The 27876-nt window shown below is 28.2% G+C and overlaps 1 protein-coding gene across 1 annotated transcript; it reads left to right on the top strand.

Annotated features, from left to right (window-relative positions):
• Positions 1–1147: 1147 nt before the first annotated feature.
• Positions 1148–26202, top strand: LOC132953090 (uncharacterized). The gene is made up of 28 exons (XM_061025646.1): positions 1148–1463; positions 4651–4696; positions 5149–5294; positions 5794–5952; positions 6014–6150; positions 6231–6398; positions 7256–7496; positions 9866–10038; positions 10182–10395; positions 10502–10717; positions 11056–11223; positions 11281–11414; positions 11484–11651; positions 13622–13772; positions 16891–16936; positions 17442–17590; positions 17717–17884; positions 17944–18056; positions 18131–18298; positions 18789–18942; positions 20743–20924; positions 21055–21268; positions 21386–21601; positions 21854–22021; positions 22079–22212; positions 22296–22463; positions 24079–24235; positions 25788–26202. Exons 1-28 carry the CDS (start codon positions 1418–1420, stop codon positions 25964–25966), a joined length of 4383 nt encoding a protein of 1460 aa, XP_060881629.1. The 5' UTR covers positions 1148–1417; the 3' UTR covers positions 25967–26202.
• Positions 26203–27876: the final 1674 nt, after the last annotated feature.

Genomic DNA, 27876 nt, shown 5'->3' with positions numbered 1-27876 from the left:
ATAGTATACATGTAGGTTAGTTATTAATTTGATTTTATGCTCATGATTAAACATACCTTGAGTATAGTCGACTCGACTCGAGCTAGGATATTATTACATATAATTAATATTTATACGTTTATTTATTATAATAATATATACATGTACTTGCCTACAGACCGATACAGTGGCTAAAGCGTGTATATTTATGCCAAATCAAATATATAAATACCAAATATAAGGAAGCCACGGCGTGACCGAGTAGGCAAAAGGACAAAAGGCAGTCAAATTTAATATAATGATAACGCAGTTCATTGAATCAAAAAAAATCAATAAAAAAATCGAACTTTTCGACGCATGTATTTATGCCTGTATATAGTAATACCTACCTACGCGGCGTAAAGTGGTAAGACTCGACTTTTTAAAAAAATTATCGATGAACACGCGCGACGGCAGCACTCGGTTTTCACGTTATCTCCGCCGAGGCGCGCGGCCTGTAAATTTAGCGGGGAACGCGAATAAGGACCGAGCGAGGACGCAGGAAGTCCTCAAAGGAGGTAAAGATTGATATCTTCATACATAAACTAAATTATTTATATTAATAGATTAATAAATGAACTAATCAATAAAATATACAAGTTTTTATCTTTAAATATAAATACCTACAAAGTTCTTCGTAAATATACCTTTTTTTTCTGATACATAATATTACAAAGCAGAGGCCTGGGAGACCGCCCATCGAATTTTTTCATTGGCTGTCTCAAAAATCGCCAAAGGAGCGCCACAAAAGTTATCCGTTTTCTCTCCATTCTCCTCTATAGAAGTACGAAAAATCGCCATAGGAGGCGCCCTCGGGTTTCTGTTTTATATAGGTAGATACTACTCAAGAGGAGGTGGACAGGTACACCGAGCAAATCCGTTGAGAGCTAGTGTGTAGGTGGTGTGTATATAATATGTGTGTGAATTCTGCATAATCTGGATAACCAGTATATCCAGTCTTTGGTGTACCTATCTGCGTAAACGCGTAGTAGTAGCACTTATACAATTATTATTAAAACAAGTTAGCAATAATTTAATAATTTATTCATTGCCTTCTATCTACGGAGTTTGTCCTTAGGTCGATAATGTGATCAAATACAGCTGATAGTACGCGCATGATATCGAACCGACTACATGCTACCATCGTATTTGATGAAGTGTTAACTTATGAAGTTAATTAATTAATCCAATAAAGAAACTGTCAGTGTTTCATATATATATATATATATAATATTATATTATTGTCATAGTATATTTTGGTATACCTACATGTTAGAAAATGTTCGGTAAAATATTGTTTAGTGTATAGTGGAGTTAATTTCATATAACGTATGTATAAACATTTATTGTTTATAAGTTTTAAATAAATTTACTTTAATCGCAACTCACAATATTGACAATGAATGTGATGTATTTCTGGTTAATATATTCATGCTTAATTTTTGGTAAGTAATAGGTATCAGTGTAAACATTATAATAATAAGTAGAAAATTATGTTAGTTTATATTATTAAATCTACCAACAAAAAATTAATTAATGTATCTATTTAATGTGAAGAGTTGTTATAATACTTAATACAACTTAATATAATATGTAGGTACCAGTAATTTTTCGAAAACAATAATACTGATGAAACAAAATTTAATTTCAATAACAATGTTTTTCGAACTGATTAATTACAATTAAACTTACTATACAAATGTCAATTAATACGCTTTTTAAATTTTTTATCTTTATCAGTTTCAATAATAAAATATATATGACGTGTGTATGTGTGCGTGTGCGCGTATTATACGTACGATTGTTTTCGAACTGTAAAAATATATAATTCCGATGATAATATTTTATTGTTTTATATAATCTTATTATTAAATACAGAATTTTGTTATAAAATATAATACATACAATCATATTGTCGTATAACATAGTTATTAATCAGTACCATAATTTGAAATAGGAAAATAGTAGGTATATCAAAGTATAGTTGAAGGTGAAGAAAAAGCAACCACATGACATTTTCTTTTTAGTTAAAAAAAAAGGTATTGAATTAGGATTTGGGGACAATTTTTCATTCACATTCCTGCCTGTTTATTTTTTTAAAAACTTATATATCAAAGGTTCATAAGATTTATCAATGTCTGTATTGGTATATCCATCAACAACATTCAACTGAATAACTTGACACGTGTTGTCTTTTGAAAATTCAGAACAAAGATAATTAGTACATCTTTTTGTCTTTTTATAAGATGGTATCTGATGTAATAATATCGTTGCTGTAGAAGTTATTGTGTCCATTTCGTCTAATGGTGTTATGCCTCCAACAAGTTGTTTATCATTTGATAAAAATAAGGAGCTTAATATTTAATATATTATATTATATTATATTACTTATTACTTATAAGTGTTATTTTGGATATTTCTTACTTACACAGTCATATGAGTTGTAGAAAAATAACCATTTAATATAGGACGTTAATATATATCTAGGACGTTTCGGCGATATGTCCGTTTCGGCAAGTGACCATTTCGGCGAAAATTAATAATAAAAAAAAAATGTGATATAATGTAAAAACGTTTTATATAATATAATAAGTAATTTTAAATCATAAATAAGTCAAAATAGTTATAATTATTTATAGGTTATACAGTTAAAAATGTATAAATACCACAGTCACTTTAAATCATAAATAAACAAATAAATAAAAATCTTTATAGTTATATATAACTGAATATAATAAAATGTATATATATAAATATGTATACCACAGTCCCTTTAAATCGTAAATAAATAAATAAAAATAATTATAATTATTTATACCTAGTTAATACAGTTAAACATATAGGTATAACATTATTATTTAGCCAATATAAAAAAAAAATTATCTACAATTTTATTTTAAAGCAATATTATTTTCTATACCTCTTGGTTCTTAGAAATATCATTTTATTTTGCCTATCATAATTATTTACTAATCTTTTATCTATGTTTTGAAATTGTTTCAACTTTCTTGGAGGACTATTTCCCGACACAAGATTTTCATAGTACGTGTCACGCACGGCTTGAATTTTTTTTGAAATTCGCAATGAAGGTCTTTATTTAAATTAACAGATCATCCATATCGACTATCGTGACCACCTTATCGTGTAGTAATAATAACAATAACTTATAGTAATAAAGATAACATTTCTATACCACACGCCATACGGCGAGACAATGTTACAGATAAGTAAGTTACTGTATCGCCGAAACAGTCGCGCGCCGAAACGGACATCATCATCGAATTAACATATCGCCGAAACGTCTTATTCCCATTTAATAATAATAATTATTATTATAAATGTATAAAATTGAATTTTATACGTTTATGTGTCACATTTTGAGACATTTCGATCACTGCAAATAACCGTAGATACTTCAAAGAATAATGATGTTAGGTTAGTCATTTTGTTATGATTCAAAAACATTTCTTGGGTTAGGTAACCTAACCTAACCTATACTATTAGAAACTTATTTTTGTTTTTAGAAAATGTATCATCTATACCTGAAAACCTTATAGTGCCTAATTATACATACAGTAGTTTACATTCAAAAACATCTACTCCAAACATTTCAATTTTAAATCAAAGTCCTAAATTATTAGCATTATCTCCTTCAACGAAAAAATAGATATCGAAATTAATTGACCTACAAAGTCCTCAAAAACCATCAGAGTTCAGGGTCCTTTTTAGGAAAGGAAGTGCTGGTGTAATGTTTGTCGCACCAGTGGAAAATTGATTTTTCCGGGGAAAATACTCAGATACAAATTCTGAAAATGGTTTGACAAATCGGTACAAACTATAGTACAATTAATGGTAAAAAATAAATTGTTAAAAGTCCATTTTTTTAGTAATTTCTTTGGCTGGTAAAACTTTAGCTCCCGGACCCACTATTATTATCTGAAATTATGCCACCGTACATGTTACACACGATGTATATTGTATAAGATTATAATATAATATATTATTATGATTCTATTGACTTCAAACTGCAAATGCTCATTAAAACAATTAATAATAATCTTAATTCACTAAACGTTATTTATGTATTTAATGCATAACTAGCATGAAAATTAGACGACAATCTGTATCATCTTGCTCAGTGTTGACGACTGTTATATGAATAAATATTATGTAATTCTAAGTGGTGAAAATATTGGTAATTGGGTCCTTGGAGGCTTAGAGCCTTTAAGTGTTAATAATTACAATCAAACAATATACACGATTAATATTTCAAATTACTATATTAGGTATCCTTAGTATAATTAATACTAATTACATATCTCCTGACTTTCATTAATCCCCACGGTGATTTACTACACTTAAAAAAAAAAATCACAGGACGAAGCCCCTCCGATGAGGTTAGGTTAGTTCAGGTTAAGTTTGCCCACCCACTATTATTAACTAAAATACCGCCTCCATATATAACTCATAAATTCACTTTGTGTAAGATAGAAAAATATTACCTTATACTATAGTATTTATATGTTATTATTTATTATTAAATTCAAAACCGAAAATGCAGTAAAATCAATAATAATAATAATTCACTAAACATTGTTTACGTATTTGATGTATAAATATTCATTGTTTCAGGATCCGGAATTTTATGTGACAGGGAAGATGATGATTCCTGCTCAATGTTAGTAACTGTAGTATAAATACTTATTATGTTATTGTATAATTGCTGAAAATGAAGTGTGTAGAAAATGCTTAGTGGTGGTTGGGGCTTGTGGGAATTAGATCCCTAAAGTCTTAATGAGCACCATCGATCAATGTATGATCTATATTTAATATAAGGTATTCTTCGTGCCAACTACACATTATGATCAGGAAGATCAAAATCCTTTCTTTTTTACATGTTAATCATGTAAAGAATTAACTTTATCTACTATCATCTAATTTTTGTTTTATTGTTAAGCTTTTGACTACCCATAGGGAATTGGATTCCGGCATACCATATAACATTTATTTATATACTTTGTAACCGAATTAATAATTATTAACTTGAAAATATATAAATATTTGCTATAATTGTATTTTATATTAATTGTATTAAATAATGATTTGTTGCACATTTTAATATAATTATAGAAATACTGAGGATAAGTTTTATTGTTCAAATGGACTATGTATCGAATGGTCATGGGTTTGTGATGGTCGTAAGGATTGTTCAGATGGTTCAGACGAGACCAAAGAGTTGTGTGCTCAATATGAGTATGGACCAAATACGACCACAAGTACAAAATAGTAGCTATACTACTACTACATTTAATATTATTATTTATATACAGGGTGTATCTTATGCCATTGTACGCGGGGTTTTTTTAACGATTATGGATCGATGACATAAGATTTTGTTAAGACAAAGAAAGACGTGTTTCTTTATTTTTAACAGGCAATTTTTTTGTAACAATTCCAACATAGATTTAATTTACAAGATCTAAAAAATTTTTTCTTATAACTACCTTTTTTAATTTTTATACACTTAAGTAGTTTTGGTTATCCATTGACACTAAAAAAAAAAAAAACGGTTCAAAAATGGTTCAGATGAGACCAAAGAGTTGTGTGCTCGATATGAATATGGAACAAATACGACCACAAGTACAAAATAATAGCTATATGACATTTAATATTATTTATATGTCTGTGTCATAATTAATAGATTCCAGAGTTACGCATATAAATCTAAATATAGAAAATCAAATATTACATGTAATTTACCTAATATTCATTTAGATTGCGGTAAAGTGCAATTCAGTAACGATACGTTGATTGACAATGAGGAAAAACAACTATTTGATAAGCTCTTGGTATATATTTTAGAACTAATTGAGGACGTTGGTTATTCCTTGGTGTGTGGAGGAACAATTATTTCTCCAAATGTAATCATTTCTGGTAAAATTCTTGTACTATGCATTTAAGAAGGAATAATAATATTAATCAAATAACTTTTTAGTGGCAAGTTGTTTTTGGAAAAAAGGTATGTTGTCTAAGCAAATATCAGTAAAAAACGAACAATACTTAGTATTTATTAATGAAGAAATGCCAACAAATCTTAAAGCTAATAGCTTTAACTTTGATCGAATAATATATGTAAGTTATTAATAATCCAAAGCGTACAATTAATAATTTGTATGATATGTATAATATTATAAATAAAAACAACTGTACAGGTACAAAAGATTTACCTGAATGAAGGTTTTAATGGATTGGATGGCTTATATGGTAATGATATTGCTGTTGTAGTGTTAGAGAAAAACATTTCGTATAGACATGGTTTTGAACCTGTCTGCATCGATTGGAATAATAAATATACAGTAGAGAATGGACATAAAGGAACGGTAATTATGTTGTATTGTATTATAGTACCTATACTCTGTTCAGATTAAGATTGAACCGCTCGCTCGACCAAAACACGTTTTTTTCGCGCATTCCGGATACCGGTGGGAGCGTATGCACGGCGGCCAGCACCGGCGCCGACGATCGACGATGACCGGCGATGATTGTCGGCCAATCACAGAACGCATAGCCATTGCATGGGGGGGGGGGGGGGTCAGGCACTGTTCGGCGGCTCTGTCTGCATGGTTCAATCTTAACCTGAACTGAGTACCTATAGGTATGTAGTTTTATTAAATACATAAAAAATAATTAAAAGTTGGTTGTCTGTTTTAATATCTAAAAAGTCGTGGGTGGTTAAGGTTAAGTTATCCACACGAGTTAATACATTTTGGTGCTAGCTTCAAATCGATGAACTAATAATAAATTCCGAAATCCAACTGCTAATAAGTTAAAAATTAAGTAAAAAAATTTACAATTCATCCAGTAAATGTTGGTCAAAATGGTAAAGTTGTGGAAATATAGTCCCTTTATGTTAATTGAGGTTAAAATTGTTCTCTGAGCAACGTAAATAAAAGTTCAAAAAGTTAACTTTAAATTACTTTCGGATTGAGCTCTACAATAAAAACAATTTTTCCGTTCTAATATGAACAAAATGGGCCACATTGCTTCTTTGTACATCCCATTTACCTCGTATTCTGTTCTTATTTCATAATCGTTCCATCTCCAAAATTAAAAACTTGATTAGTTGGACTTTATTTAAAAATACAATTTGATTCATTACAGACACCAACAAAAGATATTAATATTATACCTTTATTATGATTATATTATATTATAACACTTTTTCATACTTTTAAAGGTTGTTGTTTACGGCACGATTAATGGCACACGACATAAAATTAATACTGATTTCAATTATATCGACCATAATACTTGTCGAAAACTGCATACAGACGGATTTCAACGATTTGTGACTTTTGATAAATTTTGTGTTGATACTAAATTGAGTAATTCAAATTTAAATTCTGATCATGGCGATGAAAGTATTGATTTTACAGTGATTCTTTTTCTTTTTGTATCTATCATAGTTACCACATTTGGTAGGTACAGTCAAAATGCTTAGATTTTTAACATTGATGGAGATTTTAAATATATTGGATCTAGTTGGTACTTTGAGGGTCACAAGTAATATAGATTAGTAATTTTCTTAATAACTTAAAAAAAATTTAGTAATACACACGTTTTAGACAATATTATCTATAAAAACGAATAACTATAAATATATGAAATTTTGACCAAATGTTTAGATTTTCAATTTCTGTAAATGATAATTTTTATATTTTATATGAAAGTAGGTACTTTTTAATTTTTTAGTTTTATATTAAAATATATTCGATGGGTCAAAGATTTTCAAAATGTAATACAAGTTTACTCGTAACACGTAAGTTACTCTTTGACTTAATAATATCAAACTTATATTAAAAAAAAAAAAAATGACACACACAATAATTTCTGCTCGGATTAGTTGTACATATACTAATGATTTATCATTGACTATTGAATTCAAATCTATTACATATTTTACAATGATCCACTTGCTACCTTTACCATACATCGACTGTGGTACTTGTTGACAACTTTATACAAACAGATTTGAAGAATATATTATGAATGCGTTGATAGGTTCAGTGCCGGTTCTCAATTTTGTATTACAATTAATGTAGATATTGAGTGGAGATATGAATATATTGATTTTACATCAATTCTTCTCCTTTTTGTGTGTGTTAAATGTACCAAAATTAAGAGAAATCTTGTATTCGTTTTCAAATCTTGGATAAGCTCAGAAAAAAATATTGTAAAATATGCTTAACTTTTTTTTTCATGTTCTTTAACGAAAACTTATGAAGAACTTTGCATTAAATATTCAAGTATTTTTACCGTGCAAAAAGTTGTTTATCGACAGTATTTTTAAAAATACTAATAAAAATCGAATATTTGTTAGCTCAGAAACAGTTAAGCAATTTTGGAAATTTTGTAGTGTAGTGAAAATGGTTATATAAATAATCAGTGAAAATTGCATGCATCTACGGTTATTCTATTGAGTTACACCAAAAACAAGATAATTTTACGTACAAATTCACGTTTTTCTTTATTTTTTATAGGTTTTTCCTTGTCATTTCGAAAACTACTGGAAATATTCAGTTTTGTCCTCTCCGATGCATCAACTAGATTCATTTTTTATCATAAAAGATGCTGAAGATTAAAATCAAAGAAATATTTCTACTTATCGTGTACACATACATAAAAATTAAAATAAAATAAAAAAAACATATCATTGAAAAATCAATACATTTATTAATCCACTCAAAATTAAAAATTAAGAATAACGGAAATTTTACAATCAACTCCATGTTTTTCAATTGAGTTAAAAATAAATACAGTGAAACTTCCATATTACAATGTACCCATGAGCAGCAAAAAAAAATCGTACTGTAGAGAAAGTCGTTCAATAGAATAAAATTAATTTGGTTCTAATTTGGTTTTGTTCTCATAAACGAAACCTGTAATAACAAACGGAAATTAACATACAAATAATAAATATATGAAATTCTTAATAACAATAAATTATATGGATTTATATAACCGTAGCTAACAGTTAATTTGATCGCAAATGTTATTATGAGGTGTGGTCAGTAGATAATGAATATGTGTGCAACCCATTTCGGGAAATTTCAACACTTAATATTTATATCTTCAAACTTACAAACCAACTCTGCCACGGTATTTAGGTAGTAGGTTCTCTATTAATATAACATGGGTATCCCAACAATGAGGTTATTGTATATTATCTGTAATTAATAATGTAAATCTGTATTTCCCAATTATTGCTGGTAATTGGAGCTTTTTAGACAGTTTTGTGTGGGATCAATCTCCTCGCGGCTCACATTAATTTAACAAAAAAGTCTGGAACTGGTTACTCTGTTTTCCACATAAATATTGCCCATCCAACCACATGATCACTGAAATTTCATATTTATTTTACCCAGAAAATAATTGAAGATCAGATTGATGCCCTTACGCCTTTTAGAGCGACTTTTTTTTCGTTTTCCAGGTGATACTATAGGCTCCAAATCCCCTTTAATTGGCCAGTGAGTCGTTCTATCTTTGCAATGAATGTGCCTATATCGTTAATAACCACTCATACCAAGGCTACCTTTTTCTTTTATCGATATTACATTTACATTTTTATATTATTGTTAAATTGTTCATTCTGTTATTTCTTAAACACTATTGTTTAAAAAGCCGCCAAATTATGTATTTATAAATATAAATGAATAAAAATAAATAAAAAATGTTACCCTCCCTTCTCTACTAGGAAAATTTAACGGATTTCCACCTATGCGCCAACTAACCAACAGTAGTAATATGTTTTAGTTGTGCCTTAGATATAAAATATTACTTGTTTCAGAACTAGAAGTAAGTCCTATAAATGATGGATCAGCCATAAGTTTTTTACACTTTAATTCTTTTTATTTAACTGGGGTACTGAGTTACGAGAATTTAAATAAAAACAATTCAACCTTAGGTTATACAAATATTAAATACCATGTTCAATGGATTCGTGGAGTTTTAAACAAACATGTAAGTAAATAGATATTTTATAGATATTAATTTTAATTTTTGACTTATTATATTGGTTGCTTGTTGGTTTAAAACATGGATAAACATTAAAACTAAGATATTATAGAAATAATACATAAATTTACCATATAAGGTTTTGATAGTTCGCAGAGAGTTCGTGCGTTTTACCGACCGTCGAAGGAGTTGTATATACTTATAAAGGTTCTAATGACATTTTATCTCACGGGACATTAATTAATGATAATCTTACTATTATTGAGAATTGTGAAGTTGGATATCATAAAGCTTATACCAATAGTTCTAGGTCTTGTCTGGGAAAAGGAAAATGGTTATCCAATTTTGATAAATTGTGTTTCAGTAAGTATTGTGTAGTTATTCGAATGTTGTAAAAATTACTTATTTATTTCTATATTTTAAGTCCAAAGTGTTGTTATGATTGATTATAATTTATTTACGTTTATAGAAATGTGTCCACCTCTAGAATCAAATAGTTTGGATATTAAATGTAGTCATAATGGTAAGTATGCTAATTGTTCAAATTTATCGTTACCCGATACAATAGCAATACCATCATGTAAGCCAACATACAGTACACCAAATGGACAAGATGATACTCCACTTGAATTACTTTGTCAATCTAATGGAACGTGGAATAAACAACTATATAGATGCAATCCATGTAATTGTATTTTTTGTCATATTGTGTCTAATTTATGTGACATCTATGTTATGCATCAGTTCATTGTATTTCTCCAAGTTTTACGACACAATTATATAAAAGCAGCCCAATTTATTAACCTGGATGCCAGGCCCAAATGAGGGGGGTCCTCTGCCCCACTTAAATACGCCACTGGTGTGCATTATAAATAATATCATTAGGGAAGAACAAAGAATAGATATTGGTTGTGCATAATCGTTTGATTTACAATTTTACACCGTCATGATTATGTTTATTCTTAGGTTTTATTACATATATTAATTGTTATCATGTATATATATTTTTTAATATTATTTTAGATTGTGGTAGAGTATATGGCATAAACCAAGTGTTGATTAACAATGGTAAAGAAGCACTTGTTGAAACGGCACCTTGGAATGTTGGAATATATAAATTAAATAAAACAAATTCCAATCATAACTTGATTTGTGGAGGATCAATTATTGCTCCAAATTTAGTCGTTTCTGGTAAAATATTTGTAAAACGTATTTAAGAAATGATCAATTAATTAAAAACGTTTTTAGCGGCCCATTGTTTTTTGCAAAAAGGTATGCTTTATAAGGGAATATCAATAGACAACGGTCTATACAAAATTGCTGTAGGAAAATATTCTAGAAATTTTTCAGTAATTGATAATGATTTTACTCAAATAATTAATGTAAGTTATTAATCATTCAAAATCTTAAAATAATTCGTATGAATAATATAATTTAAAAAATGTGTATAGGTGGAAACTGTGAACCTGAAAGAACATTATTATGGACCTGTTGGGTTTCATGCTGAAGATATAGCAATTATTGTGTTACAAAACAGAGTTTCATTTAGTAATGGTGTTGCACCTGTTTGTATCGATTGGGATGGTAAATACAATGTTAGCAATGGAGATCTAGGAAAGGTCGGTTTGTACCATTATTTAAATAATAATATTGTGATATATATAACTATATTAATTACTGTACCTATCAACATCGACACTTGTCCATCCATATGTAAAGATCATTTTTCATTTTGGCATGTTACAATACATAACTAAAAATGATGGACAAGTGGATACCACAAGTGGATCACTGTAATGACTTTGGATAATAAATGTCAGGAAAACTTGAAAAAAAACAGACACCAGCCCGGGTGTAACCGTGGTATTATTTTTGTAATCAGTCTCCCTCTCGAGTGCCGTACTCTTGAGTACCTAGTAATTGAGTACCTAGTACCTAGTAATTGAGTTCTGGTAATCGTATTATTATACATTACATTTTTCACAAAATAAAAATATACAAAATGTATATCCTTCGTAATCCAGCGTTAAAAATGATCATACGCATTTCGACAAACTGCATGTTCCATTCGAGGATGCGTCATGCCTCACAATTTTTCTACTGCACAGGCGTCGAAGTTATTCTTCCGTGACGACTTTTCAACAGTGTATAATCAGTACGTAACGACTAACGATAGAATAAGAAATATATAGTAACACACAATTCAATATTATGTAATATTGAATTTATTTAATAAATTATAAAACAAATAATGGTGACAGTTTTTTAGTGTACAATTTTAGAAATGTCCTCTTATCCAAGTGTACACTGGTAAACCGTCTTTATTCGATGAGTCATTAATGATTGATAAATAGTGATACATCAACAATATTACCGGAGGCGTTGTAAGGAACATCGTTTTTTATTCAACATGAAATCTGGTATTCTAGTTGTATCCCTTCCTAATAGTTCTTCATTTTTATTAAATGATAAACCTGCCTGTGATAATTAGGTTTGTTCCATAATATGACAATACATTTGCGAGCGCCATCGAAAGAAACTAAAATTATTCGGTTTGTTAGCAGTTCCGAGCATTCCGTGATTAAAAGGATGTCAGCGCACTATTTCTTTTCTTTCTCTGGCCCACGCGCAACTTAGACAAAACGCATTTACGCAGAATCATTTTTTCTATGTTTATAAGTAATCTTAGAGTTAAATCACCCATAACAAAAAAATAGAGAATAATAATTTTGAGGGAATGACATATTATTATCGATTTGTCTAAATAATGTCTCAAAACAATTTAAACATCATTTAAATGTACAACATTTTTTCGTTTAAAAAGTTTTTGAAAGTCGAGTAGGTACAAAGTCAAATAACAATAAAATATAAAATTGATGTCATTCCCTCAAAAAAATTATCCTCTATCTTTTTTGTAATAGATTATTTTACTCTAAGATTACTTAAAAACATAGAAAAAATTATTTTGCGCTACCTAATGTGTTTTGTCTATGCTGAACGTGGGCCAGAGAGAAAACAAGAAAATAAATAAAAGTGAGAGCAAGAGAGAAAGCAAGAAATAGTGTTCTGACATCTACTTAAAAAATAAGTGACTACGGAATCGAAAAAATTATTTCAATGTAATCAAAAACTGATTCTTTATAAAAATTCCCGTTTTTCCTTAACTATTTGTTTCACCGATTCTTTTGAAAATTATTCTTAATTTTCTTAATTATTAACTTGACTAACGTACCTACCAACTAGATAACTTTTCCATCTAAAAAAATGCTGAATCAGAAAATCGAAGCATTATTTCGACATGAAAAAATGTTTAAACAGTGAAAATAAAAACACACACATAGTAAAATCAATTTACTCATCGCTCCGCTCAGAATCTAATATGCATTTTCAAAATACGAATCGGATAACCACTAAACATTATTATAATTTCATACTTGATCGAATTCCAAAATTAAAAAACTTTGATCAGTCAGAATTTGTTTATCTAACTATATAGTACTATGCACATTCCTAACCATTTACATAAAAGGACATTAATATTATACGTTAATTGTAATTGTACATTATACAACATTTTATACTTTTACAGATGGTTGGTTGGGGAAAAACTGAAAAAGGCATTAATAGTCCAATACTATTAGAAACATCTTTACTATACATCGACCATAGTTCTTGCCGGAATATGTATACAAACGGATTTGAATCATTTGTTACTGTTGATAAATTTTGTGCCGGTTCTGGTAATAAAATATTTAAACATTAATGCCTACCATGATATCATCGTTTTCTTTAACCAACTTAACTTAAATTTTTTTTAAACACCGAATATTGAAGGACGAAGTTAGACATTTTTAAAAATGAAGATATTATAATGTCTATGTAAAGGGCTATTTATGTGTACCTATCTAATGTTTATCTACAATATACTGCAGTAGGTACATAGATGACCTCAGTATACAATTTTTTGGAAGTCTTTGATGAGTGATTCATTGAAGGTTTAATAATTACACTAAATAATTTTATTGTTTGAAATTCATTAAATTATCGGCTATCAGCTACTTTCATAACAAATTCACTAAAAACCGCTTGTATTATAACGCTTGTGCATTATTTTTAATTAATAAGGTATATCTATAATGTGCCCACTACTGAATAACTGTCATAATATGATTGATTTAAGCATTATGAATAAAATAATATCTATAGTTTCAGGACAAAGAGTGAATAAGGGGCATAGCGGTGCAGGCTTATGCTTTTTACACTCTAATTCTTATTATTTAACCGGAGTAGTGAGTATAAGGGATCCAGAAACAAAAAACTCAATTGCTGTTTTTACAGAAGTTAAATATCACATTCAATGGATTCGTGGACTGTATAATAAACATAACTAAGTCCAATAAGATTAGGTATGGTAGTGTTATTAAAGTAATTTATTCCAATTGTAATTGAAATTAATATTTTATAAAATAAAACAATAAGTTTTTAATTATGTGTAACAATTTTTAACAGTGCATACAATCCTCATCACACTAAACATAATAGGTACGTAGGTAAGTCATAAATCATAATACATAAGTAGTATCTAGCCATTATATAATATATAATTGACGCATATTAAATTTGAACGTCTTTAGCATAATATACACCTATCTACCAATGTTTCATTGTTCATTCATTGTTTAATAATTTGTTTGTTTGTTTATTTGGTTTTCAATTGTACTTGAAATAACTATTATTCTTAATATTACTTTTTATCAATTGTATTTAGTTATTATACTGACTTGATTATTTTGTTGATTGGATTTTTAAATTTCTATTTTTTAATGATTAATGTTTATACATACCAAATGATAAAAATATTAAGGTGACGTTGTGTCTATATAGGGGAACCATAAATTAACTTGATTCTTTAAAATAGGTTGAAAGATTTTTTGGGGATATTTCATTTTTGTTACAGCAAAACATAATAAGTGCTTCTTTTTACATTAAATAAGGTATTATATGAATTAATCTATTTATATATATTATACTAGCTGTATATCCCAACTTCACCCTTATTCGGTTTTTTTTTTTGTGGCAAATCCTATATAGTATATACGCTATATAGATGTATCCCAGTTTGAGCATATCTCAGTTTTTGTGTATATCAGTTCACGGATAAATCAGCGTCAGTGTACCAAGATTTGTGATATATTTCGACCTAGATGGGCAACCACAAGTCGTGATTGGATGTATAGCACTCAGAATATTTTTCCACGAAGTTTAATCTAGGTACTTAATCTCTAAACTTTTCTAACACCCCTAAAAACAGTTTGTGAGATTTTATTAAAATTTAACTGAGTAGTTTTTGAGTATATACCTAAGTTACATACGTACATTTTGTTTTAATATACACCTAGTTTCTTTATTCGAGGCTATAAGCGCAACAATTTGATACACATGCTTGTACCTGATCTACCTGAGTAACCAATAGCAATCATTTATAAACAAAAAAGGTTTTAATTTCCACCTTGAATCTCAAGATTCCTGTTTGACCTGTTTGGCTGTTTTTCATTCAAATTTGAGATTATGAAGAAACATACAGAGTATTTCTCTTTTAAATACCTAATATATAAAAATCTTGTGTCATAGTTATGTCATTGTACGAACTCCTCCGTAACGTCTCGACCAATTTTAATGACTTTTTTTGTATATTTGTTAGGTGTGAGAATAGGTAGTTAAGTATTTTTCAGGTAAACATTAATAATAAACTAGATTTGATGTAGTAGTAGGATATATTATAAGATCAATTTTAAAACAAGTTAGTTATTCATAATTCCACCATCTACGTAGAATGACCTTCGGTTATTTGATCACATATAGTAAGAGGTAGGTATATAATAACAAACCTACTACATATTATCAGCATCATGCGATAGTGGTTTAGATTTTTAGAAGACCTCGATGTCTTGCGTATAGAACTCTAGTGCTGTAAACATTAATAAATTCTCTACAGATATTGTCAGTATTTATTATTGGTATATTATAATATTAGTATAAAATATTTTGGTATACCTACTAATATATTAGAAAATGTAAGATAAAATATATATATTTAGTGTATATAGTGACGTTAATTTAATGTAATAAAATGTATGCATAAACATTTATTGTTTGTATTTTTAAATATATTTGCTTTAATATCAGCTCACCATTGACAATGAAGGTGACGTATACCTGGTTAATATATTCATGTTTATTTTTCGGTACGTTATATCACTGTTAACATTATAATAATAAATAGAAAATCATGTTTTAATGAAATTATGTTAGTACTTAGTATAATATGTATTATATTTAAATATTATAATTATTATACTTATTCATAATTATTACGTTCAATCATAATGCGTTCATAATTTTATATGTACATTAACTGTATATGCCAGAAAAAAAAATTGTGAAAATAAAACAACCACTCTTTAATATTCGTCGATAACTACAAACAAAAACGCTGTAAAGTACTTTGTTCTTATGCCAACATATATTATAAAAAATGCAAGATAGCGAATATATTGAGAAAAAAATTGTAAGTATCTTGCGAGTGAAATCTTGCTGGTGATTTCCTATTTATATTTTACTGGCTGGTCAAAACTTTTGTTTCCCCACCCACTATTTTTAACTTAAATATACTGCCTCTGCATAAATTACTCACGAATGCACGATATAATATAAGATAATAAAATATTACCTTAAATTAGTATTTATGTGTTATTATTGAATACAAAACTGACTGGAATGTAGTACCTACCATCAATAATAATAATAATTCACTTAACATTGTTTATGTATTTAATGTATAAATATTCATTGTTTCAGGATCCGGAATTTTGTGTGACGGGGAAGATGATGATTCCTGCTCAATGTTGGTAACTGTAGTATAAATACATATTATGCTATTACAAGTGCCGAAAATGCCTAGTGATGTTTGGGACTTGTGGGAATTAGAACCCTAAAGTCTTAATGAGCACCATCAATCAAAGAATGATCTATATTTAGTATTCTTAGTAAACTACATCTGATCTGGAAAATCGTAATCCTTACTTTTTACATGTTAATTATGTAAAAAATTAACTTTATCTACTATCCTATAATTTTTTTTTCTATTGTTAAAATTTTGACTACGAATAGGAACATTGGATTCCGACATGCCATATAACATTTATTTATATAGTTTGTAACCAAATTGATAACTATTAACTTGAATTCATTTTATATTAATCGCTTTAAGTTACATAAAAACTTTACGAATACCTACCTTATTTTTTTTTAAACATTTTGTTTACATTTTCTTGTAAATTGTATACATTAATTGAATTGTATTAACTGTATCAAATAATAATTTGTTGCACATTTCAATAAAATTATAGAAATACTGAGGATAAGTTTTATTGTTCAAATGTACTGTGTATCAAATGGTCGTGGGTTTGTGATGGTGAAAAGGATTGTTCAGATGGTTCAGATGAGGCCAAAGAGTTGTGTGCTCAATTTGAATATGGAACAAATAATATGACCACAAGTACAAAATAGTAGCTATATTACATTTAATATTATTTATATGTTTGTGTAATACCTAATAGATGCCAGAGTTACGCATCTTAATCTAAATATAGAGCTTCTAATATTACATCCAATAATGTTGTAGATTGCGGTAAAGGGTATTTAAATCGCCATCAATATATCAAAACTGATATGTTTGGACTTAATGGAACGGCACCTTGGAATGTTGGAATATATCAAAAAAGTAAAACAGATACCATACATGGTTTTACATGTGGAGGGTCGATTATCTCCTCAAATGTAGTAATTTCTGGTAAAATCCTTGTCCAATGTATTTAAGAAGGAATGGAAACTAATTAAATAACGTTTTAGGGGCTCGATGTTTTTGGAAAGATAATATGGTTTCTAATATATTATTAGTTGACGATGGTCGAATAAAAATTGTTGTTACTGTTATTGACAGTGACACGCCTCAATTAATGGATGTAAAGTATTAATATTTCAAAGTCTACAAAAAATGTTTATGATATGTATAATAAAAGCTAAATTAATTGTGCAGGTAGAAAGAGTTTACTTGAGTGAAGGTTATAATGGAAAATTTGGGTTATTTGCTAATGATATTGCTGTTATTGTGTTAGCAAAAAAATTTTCGTTTAGTAATGGCATTGCACCTGTTTGTATCGATTGGAATAGTATGTATAAAGTAGAGAATGGAGATGCAGGAATGGTAAATATGTTGTACTGTATAATATGTAGTTTTATTAAATACATAAAAATTATTTGAAAGTCTTTATCTGGTTTAATTTCTAAAAAGTGGTGGGTGGTTATGTTTAAGTTATCTACACAATTTAAAAAATTTTGGGGATAGCTTAAAATTGATTAACTAAGAATAAATTCCGAAAACCAACTGCTATTAAGTTAAAAATTAAATATAAAAACTTACGATTCGCTCAGTTAATTTTGGTCAAAATTGTAATGTTGTGTGAATATACCCCCTTTAAATTAATGCACGTTAGAGCTTTGACGTACAAGTTGTAAAAACCCTAAACACCATTAATACTTCGTATTCGATCTATCTCCAAAATTAAAAACTTATGATTTGTCACACTTTTTTTAAAAATACAATTTACTTCATTACTGATACTTACATAACGAGATATTAATATATTATACCTTTATTATAATTGTGCATTATACAACTTTTTCATATTTTTCAGATTAATTTATGGAACAAGAAAAATGACTCACAAATTCCTGTTTTATTTGAAAGATTTTTTCAATATAGTGAACCTGCTACTTGTCGACAAATATATCCAGACGAATTTAATCTATATGTGACTTTTGATAAATTTTGTACCGATTATAAGCCGGGTAATACATTTTTAGATTCTGATTTTAGTGATAATCGTAGTAATTAGTAAAAATGTTTCGTTTTTTTTAACTATGGTGGACATTTTTGATATATTGAATCTAGTTGGTACTTTGAGGGTCAAACGTAAGAATATTTTAGTACTTTTCTTAATAACTGAAAAAAACACATAATCAATGTGCGGATTATGCAAAACCAGATTCAGACAGTATATATATTGTTTTTTTAGAGTAACCTAATACGAACAATCAAAAATGCAGTTTTAAGTTTAAGCTTTTTAGTTTTTTTCTACGAATTACGATAAAAATTTTGTACAAAGAGCTTTAATATATTGTAATAGAAAGTTACTTATAAATCATAAATATCTCATTTACCTAAAAATATCAAAATTATTTTTTAAAAAATTTAACATTTATATAAATTGATAAAATGTTTAATTTTTATAGATAATAGGCATTTATATTTCTAAATGTAATACATGAATCTTTGTAAGTATTTTTTACTTCATATGGTTACCAAATCACCGATAATATTAGAAAATAGATACGTAGGTATGAAAATTCAATGTTTTTTTGCAAAAATTAATTCTATATACCTATTATTTCTAATAGTAGCATTAGCATAATATTAAATATCCTAGGCAGACACTTGGCCAGATTAAGACTATCGTAGGCTCTAGTCATCTAGCCCCAAGGCCCATTGCCTTTAGTGCATATTCGATAATATGGTACTGCAGTTTCCAGTATTTAAATGATTAAGAGGAGGTGCTTTGCTACCTGCATGCGTTGTCTCCATCCTACAAATGTACAACATAGCTAAAAACTATTTTGCGAGTAAGAACTTTACTCTCTCTGTATTTATAGTAAAATTACCAAAATTCCACAACGCATAGGGAAGAACTGTATCTGTGACTTTACATTTTTTTGATAACACTAACCAATAATTTTTAATAATGAAATGAAAAAGCAAAAAACCCGTTGTGGAATTTTGTTAATTAAGATGTTGTTAAAGTTGTTATCATTTTTGTAAGGCGAAGGCAACACGCGCTACCCATACGCCATCTTAAGAAACCTTCTCTCTGGGAGAGGAAGTGTTGAAACCTGCTACTTGTCAATCAATCAATCAATCTATACATGTTAGCACAACAAGAAAAAAGAGGACGGAGTGGCCGAGCGGATTAAGGCGTCCGTTCGATGCCAGCCGCGGGTGGCATTTTTCTTCGGGCAAGTCACAGTGTCCGGAGAGAAGTGCCGCCATCACCCACCCAGGCATGGCAGATACCTACGGGTGCCCTATTATTAGATTACCCAGTCTCGAATCATGATGAAAATACCACGTCAAATTTTGTATTAATTTAACCCAAAGACTAGTTGAATGTCATATTGTCATATTGTGATACCCCACACGTCATTTAGAGTGATTTTGTTTTAGATTTATAGGCTCTAAGGGCCCTTTTATTTGCCAGTGAGTCGTTCCAAGTTCAAACTTACAAACGGGCAAAGAATGTGCCCGTATCGTTGACTAATAATAACTAATAAACACTCGTACCAAGGCTCACCGTATTTTTTTTTATGAATATAAACCATTAAGTTTAAATGATTGTAACTGTTACATTTTTCATTGAGTTATTTCTTTTTAAACACAGTTGTTTAAAAAGCCGAATTGCGTTTTTATAAATAAATAAAAATAAATGATACCCTCAATCCGATAAATTTAACAGATGCCCACCTATATGGTAGGCCCACTACCTAATAATAGTAACAATGATTTGTGTTTTATGTATAAATTATCTATTGTTTCAGGAGAAATGTTATATAATCGAGATGTAGGAGCAGGCATATCCTTTTTACACTTTGATTCGTATTATTTAACCGGGATACTGAGTGTCACAGGTTATGATTTAAATGATACAAACACACCAGTCATGGGTTTTACAGACATTGAATACCATCTGCATTGGATTCGTGGAGTTTTAAATAAACATGTAAGTAAATATATTTATTTAAATGCGTATTAATTTAAATTTTAAATTTATTATATTAGCTTGGTTTTTTTAATGAAAATAAATCAGAAAATATTTTAAAAGGTATATTTTACATTTAAGGTTTTGACAGTTCACAGGGAGTTCGTGCGTTTTACCGACCGTCGAAGGAGTCGTATATTCTTATGAAGGTTCTAATGATATTTTATCTCACGGGACATTAATTAATAACAAACGTACTGTTATTGAGAATTGTGAGGTTGGATATTATAAGGCTTATACATATAGCTTTAGGTATTGTCTGGGAAGAGGAAAATGGTTATCCAATTTTGATAAATTGTGTATAAGTAAGTATTTTATAGTAATTCGAATGTTGTACCTAATAATTACTTATTTATTTATAGGTATAATATTAAAAGTCCAAAGTGTAATTATTATTGATTATAATTTATTTACGTTTATAGAAATGTGTCCACCTCTAGAATCAGAAAGTTTAGATATTAAATGCAGTCATAATTGTGAGTATGCCAATTGTTCGAATTTTTTGATGCCTGATACAATAGCAATACCATCATGTAAGCCAACATATATTGCACCAAATGGAAAAGATGCGGCTCCACTTGAATTACATTGTCAGTCTAACGGAAAGTGGAATAAACAACTATATAGTTGCAATCCATGTAATTGTATTTTTGGTCATATAAACACAAGTCTCTAATTTATACATATTTTACTAGTTTATTTATATTTTATTATATCCAAATACTTTTATTATATAAATTATATAAATTAAGGAAGTACAAATAATCATAAGGCATAATTGTTTGATGTTTATTTTTAACAGTCATCATTATATCTATTCTATAGGTATTATTACCTACTAATTAATCATTATAATTTATATCCATATTTATATTCAAATATTATTTTAGATTGCGGTAGAGTATATGTCCAAAACCAAGTATTGGTCGAAAACGGTGAAAAAGCACTTATTGGAACGGCACCTTGGAATGTTGGAATATATCAATTAAATCAAAAAAATTATGATTACGACATGATTTGTGGAGGATCAATTATTGCTCCAAATTTAGTCGTTACTGGTAAAATCTTTGTAAAACGTATTTATGAAATAATGAATTAATTGAAATCGTTTTTAGCGGCTCATTGTTTTTGGCAAAAAGGTATGTTATCTAAGATATTATCAATAAATGATGGTCTATTCAAAATTGCTGTTGGAAAATATGATAGAAATTTTACGACTATTGACAACGACTTTACTCAAATGATTAACGTAACTAATATTAATAATTTAAAATTTAAAAAATAATTGGTTTGACATATTGAATTATTTAAATTAAAACAATAATTGTACAGGTGAAAATTGTTTATCTGAAGGAAGGTTATTATGGACTTACTGGGTATCATGCTGAAGATATAGCTATTATTGTGTTACAAGACACAGTTTCTTTTAGTAATGGCGTTTCCCCTGTTTGTATCGATTGGAATTGTAATTATAATGTAGTCAATGGAGATCGAGGAAAGGTTGGTTTATATTATAGTATATTGTTTATAATTTACTTGTTTAAATTTGAACTTCAAAAAAGAATAAAGATTTTTTTGTGGCAGTACTTATAAATTACTTAACATGTTTTACATTTTTTAAATTTAAAATAGAAAACTTTATAAATTAATTAAAACAAAATAATTTGCAAATTGTTTTGATTTTTACTAATTTCGATAAATTTTAAACTTTACAATGCTTATAAAATGAAATCATGCCAATGTATACTTTTTTTTTAAGTGTTTTTATAAGAATTTACATCTAATCTTGTAATGAATGAATTCTTGTTTATTGAAAAAAAACTGATTTAAAAACTGAGATTCATTAAATTACGGCATAAATCCAATATCGAAATAATTTAAACTTTAAACGCTCGTAAAAAAAATATTTTTTGTTAAAGGTAGGAAAACTTAACTTTATTTTTGATTTTCTCATTGGATTGAAAACCAATTTGAATTTTCCAAATTGACTTTTCAAAAGTACCTAATAGAATCGCATTCCTACCAGAAACGATTTTGAAGTTGAAAATCGTACTATTGTTTTTACCAGAAAAAATTTTAGACAGTAAAAAAAAGGTGGACAAGTGGGTGTCGCTCTGCTGTACAGTAGATTACAAGTGGGTCACTGCAATGGATGGTGTAAAAAATCTATTCAATGATATAATATCATTGTACCTATAAGAAAAACGATTGGGATCGAAAACGGTCAGCCATCCTATGATATTACTAAGTATATTTGATGATGTTATTGTGAACAAAGTTAATTTATTTACCTATTTACGTAGAACCTTGTTTTAACTTTTCAATACTTAGCTAGAGTTGAATATTTTGTGAATATTTAACTACAAAATCGTTTTTAAATTTTAAATTTGATACATTTTGTAAAAATTCAAATATATAATGCTTATAAAAAAAATTGTGACAATGTATTTTTAAATTTTTTTTTAACTATATTTTTATCAATATATTGGGAGCTTTGTATTATATTTTAAAGTTTTTTGTTCAAACGAATACAATTTTATTTATATATTAAATAATGTTATGCAATTAAATATTACAATATTAATTTAAAACATAGGTATATAGGAATAAAACTGTAATTAAAACATTATTACAAAATTCTATACATATAAATAATTTATATAGTAAAAAATAAAAAGTTAAAACATTATGAAATATATAATTCTATACATTTAACTTACGAAACATTAATATTATTTTCCTAATAATTAACTTGACTAACGTACCTACCAACTAGACAACTTTTCCATCAGAAAAATGCTGAATCAGAAAATTGAAGCATTATTTCTACATGAAAAAATGATTACAAACAGTGAAAATAAAAACACACACATCATAGTAAAATCAATTTACTCATCGCTCAGAAAACATTTTCAAAATACGAATTGGATAACCACTAAACATTATTATAATTTCATACTTGATCGAATTCCAAAATTAAAAAACTTTGATCAGTCAGAATTTGTTTATCTAACTATATAGTACTATGCACATTCCTAACCATTTACATAAAAGGACATTAATATTATACATTAATTGTAATTGCACATTATACAACTATTTTATACTTTTACAGATTGTTGGTTGGGGAACAACTAAAAAAGGCATTAATAGTCCTATACTATTAGAAGCATCATTACCATACATCGATCATAGTTCTTGTCGGAATATGTATACAAACGGATTTGAATCATTTGTGACTGTTGATAAATTTTGTGCCGGTTCTGCATTGGGTAATAAAATATTTAAACATTAATACCATCAAATTATCGATTTTACTTAACTTACATTTATTAAACACTGAATATTGAAGATAGGTACTTTTAAAAATTAAGATTAACTTAATTTTTAAAACTATAGATCCCATTTTTTAATAATATTATTGTAATTAATATAAGAATACAAAATATATTGTTAAAAATCTTTCAAACTTTTTATATACAAAGCGAAGCCGTACAAAACCGTATTTTTATTTTACATAAAAAATTATTAATTTAATAACTATGTTACTACCTAACACAAAGACATATAAACCAAACAGAATCAAAGGTCATTGATAACTTTGTACACATAAGTGTCCATAGCTTCAGTGCCACCACCAAATATGCAACGTGGTCGGGTAACCTTTTTACGATGTTAGCATTGATTACGAGACGGTTTTCTATTCCTTATGGATAAGTTTTCAGTAGCTGGGGATTAGAAGACTAAAGTATTTTATCAATAATAAGACACATTTGGCTAATAGATCCATAATAATTATTATATTTAAAATACTACTTCACTGTATAGGAAAGATGCTGCTAATGTATATAGGTGAGTGTATGTAGTGTTGAGTGTGTATATTTTGTATTGTTTTTAATCCTATAGTATGTGTGTTTAGTGTATAATATATTAATAGGGTGTAACGAATGTTACAGTACCTGCTAATTTATTGTTTTAATTGACTTACGCTAAAACTGAAAAGTATTAACTTCGTACTTTACAATTTACAATTTAATGATGCATTATATCCAAAAGTATTACTGTTACTTATGTTAAGGTATGAGTGTACCATAAGATTATCGTTTTAGTTCCATGCCTCGTAAGACCTTTTGACTACTTATATAGTAAATTCAGTTTTTAATAAAAGTTGTCATCAACTCACATAATACTATAATAGTGATACCCTTGTACAATTGATAGGTACCTAAATTGTCAAACGCAAAACAATTGCAAGAAAATAAACTTTAACAAGATGTTTATGGGTACAGGGTCGGTAATACTTTTATTAAATCAAAACATAATTTTAATACATTATATTAATATCTCACTCATGTATGTGTGATAGTCTTTCGCCATTCTGATAATCAAAATATTTTGTCACAACAGTGAAATGTGATTTTTGGTAATATGATTCACCTATATTAGTAACTTATATAAAATATTTGGCTAAATTAAACTGTATTATACTTATATCATTATACTAGCTATGCCTAGTTATGTTATAATATATTGAAGACCTTAGTATACAATTTTTTTTTGTAATAATTAGTTGATGAGCGATTCATGAAGATTTGATAATCACTATGTCTTATTTAAATTCGCAATTATATCATGGTTTAAAATTCATTGGGTAATCGGCTAACACTTATTTTCATCACAAATTCCACTGACATAATATCCTCGTAATAAAGTACTTGTAATAATTTGTAACTAATAAGGTAAATCTGTATTGTACACCCTATCCAATGACAATCGTATGATTAATTTAGGTATTATTATTTTATAAAATTGTTTTTGTTTCAGGACAAGGGTTGGGTAAGGGAGATAGTGGTGCAGGATTATGCTTTTTGCACTCCAATTCTTATCATTTAACCGGAGTAGTGAGTATTAAGGATCCAAATTCAAAAAATTCAATCGCAGTTTTTACAGAAATCAAGTACCACATTCAATGGATTCGTGAACTGTATAACAAACATAAATAACTCCATTATGATTATGGCAATGGCATTAAAATAATTAATTTTAAATGTAATTTATATCAATATTTGTATAAATAGGTTTTCACTAATGTATAACAATTTTTAACAGTCCATACAAATATACAATATTGTTCATTTAATTTAAACAATATTATATACCATGACATGGTTATAAATATCATGGGTTAACCAATCGTACTTGGCCCCAGTGGCGCCGAACCCTATATTCAGGTAGGACATCTGCCCTACCTCATACTATTTTGGTGGCGGGTGGTGGGTGGGTGGTGCAGTGGTTGGGTCAGCGAGTTAATTATAAGTTATAGTAAACTATAAATAAAAATAGTTTATAATTAAGTCTTTAGTATTTAGGTAGACTTATTTATGTAGCCTAAAGCCTAAAACCACGATAATATTATAGTTAATAGATATATACATAGGTATAATACTAATATTGCTAATATTGCTATACAAATTACAAATCATACGATGATAATATTATTAAATCATTAATTTTGTTGTCAATGTTTGGTTTTATAATATACTTATCTATGGTTTGGTTATTATGGTCCATGTGTTTAAGTGGCTTAACCAGTGTAAACATGTAGCGAAAAAATTCGTTACGAGTGGACATTTTTGTACGAAAATAGAATTATCAATATAATATTATTATTATTCGTGAAACGTCGAATTTTGCCGAGTGGTGAGGGCGCTGCATTGTCGCGACGGCCGACGGTCGATCTTATTTATATTTATATTGTCGACACACGAAAATTATGTGATATTGACAATATTGTGATTTGTGGTTCAGTGGTTGAATTTGAGTGTTTAAAAATGAATTCCTGTGATTTATGTGGATGTGGAAAATTAAAAGGGACATTAAACAACACTAATTGGGCACGCCACATTGAAGCTTGCAAAAACAAAAAACTAAAGTTAAAACATAATATTCTAGATATTTCAAGTTTTTTTTCTACTAACAGAGGTGGGTATTTATTTATTATAATATTTAAATCTTGTTAGTTTAATATGCAATATTTATATAGGTAGAAATGTAGCATAATATAAGTAATAATGTAATATAGATTCACGTTGTGCTTACTGCTTATTATATTTATAAAATTATATACCTAGATTAACTGAATACCTACAATTTTTTTTTTTTTAACATTAATAGTACATAATCGAAGTGATAATAAATAACATCTACCTGATGTAAAAGGTAACTATAATTAGGAAGTAACAGTTAAAATTATATAGGTATAAAATATGAATTATGTTGTTAATTCGTACAGTAAATAATTTTCTCTACAGCTAATTTAGTTACTGTCTTCCCAAATCTGTTTTATGTTCTAAAACTAAGTGTAACTCTGCCAGTTACTAGTTGTAGTGTAGAAAGAAGCTTTTCAAAACTGAAGCTTATCAAAACCAAATTAAGAACATCTATGATACAAGATCGACTTGAACATTTAATTAAAATCAGCTGTGAAAGAGATATTCAACCAAACAACGAAAATATAATAATTTCTATGGCAGGCAAAAGCTCTGTGCTAAATAAATTTTTAATGTACTAAACAATGTAAGTCTTTTGTGCCTACTATTATTCTATTATGTTAGTATAATTTTAATTTAAAATAATAAAGTTTATCAAAGTTTGTATGATTATTACTGACATGATTTAATATCAAACCTTGTAATATCAAATATTTTTACCTTTGTAATATCAAATATTTTTTGTAAACGTCAAATATTATTGATCATGGGGTGGGGTGGTGGTGTTTCATAGTTTTAAAAGTTCGCCATACCTGATTTTTTTGGTTTCGGCGCCACTATTTGGCCCTCTTGACGTATGGCTGCCCGACTTCGATATACTTATCAAGTCGGCCATCTAGTGGTTTTATATATCTATGTTTTAT

The sequence above is a fragment of the Metopolophium dirhodum genome, chromosome 9 (genome assembly GCF_019925205.1).
Source record: "Metopolophium dirhodum isolate CAU chromosome 9, ASM1992520v1, whole genome shotgun sequence".
Lineage (NCBI taxonomy): Eukaryota > Metazoa > Arthropoda > Insecta > Hemiptera > Aphididae > Metopolophium > Metopolophium dirhodum.
This window is presented reverse-complemented; position numbering and strand designations above follow the sequence as displayed.

Bases quoted from the DNA above. Each gene is read 5' to 3' on its own strand.
- LOC132953090 (XM_061025646.1), top strand. From the start codon at position 1,418: ATGAATGTGATGTATTTCTGGTTAATATATTCATGCTTAATTTTTG. The intron at 18,943-20,742 runs GTAATACATTTT...CTATTGTTTCAG, and splicing joins TTGTACCGATTATAAGCCGG to GAGAAATGTTATATAATCGA. The intron at 21,602-21,853 runs GTAATTGTATTT...ATATTATTTTAG, and splicing joins ACTATATAGTTGCAATCCAT to ATTGCGGTAGAGTATATGTC.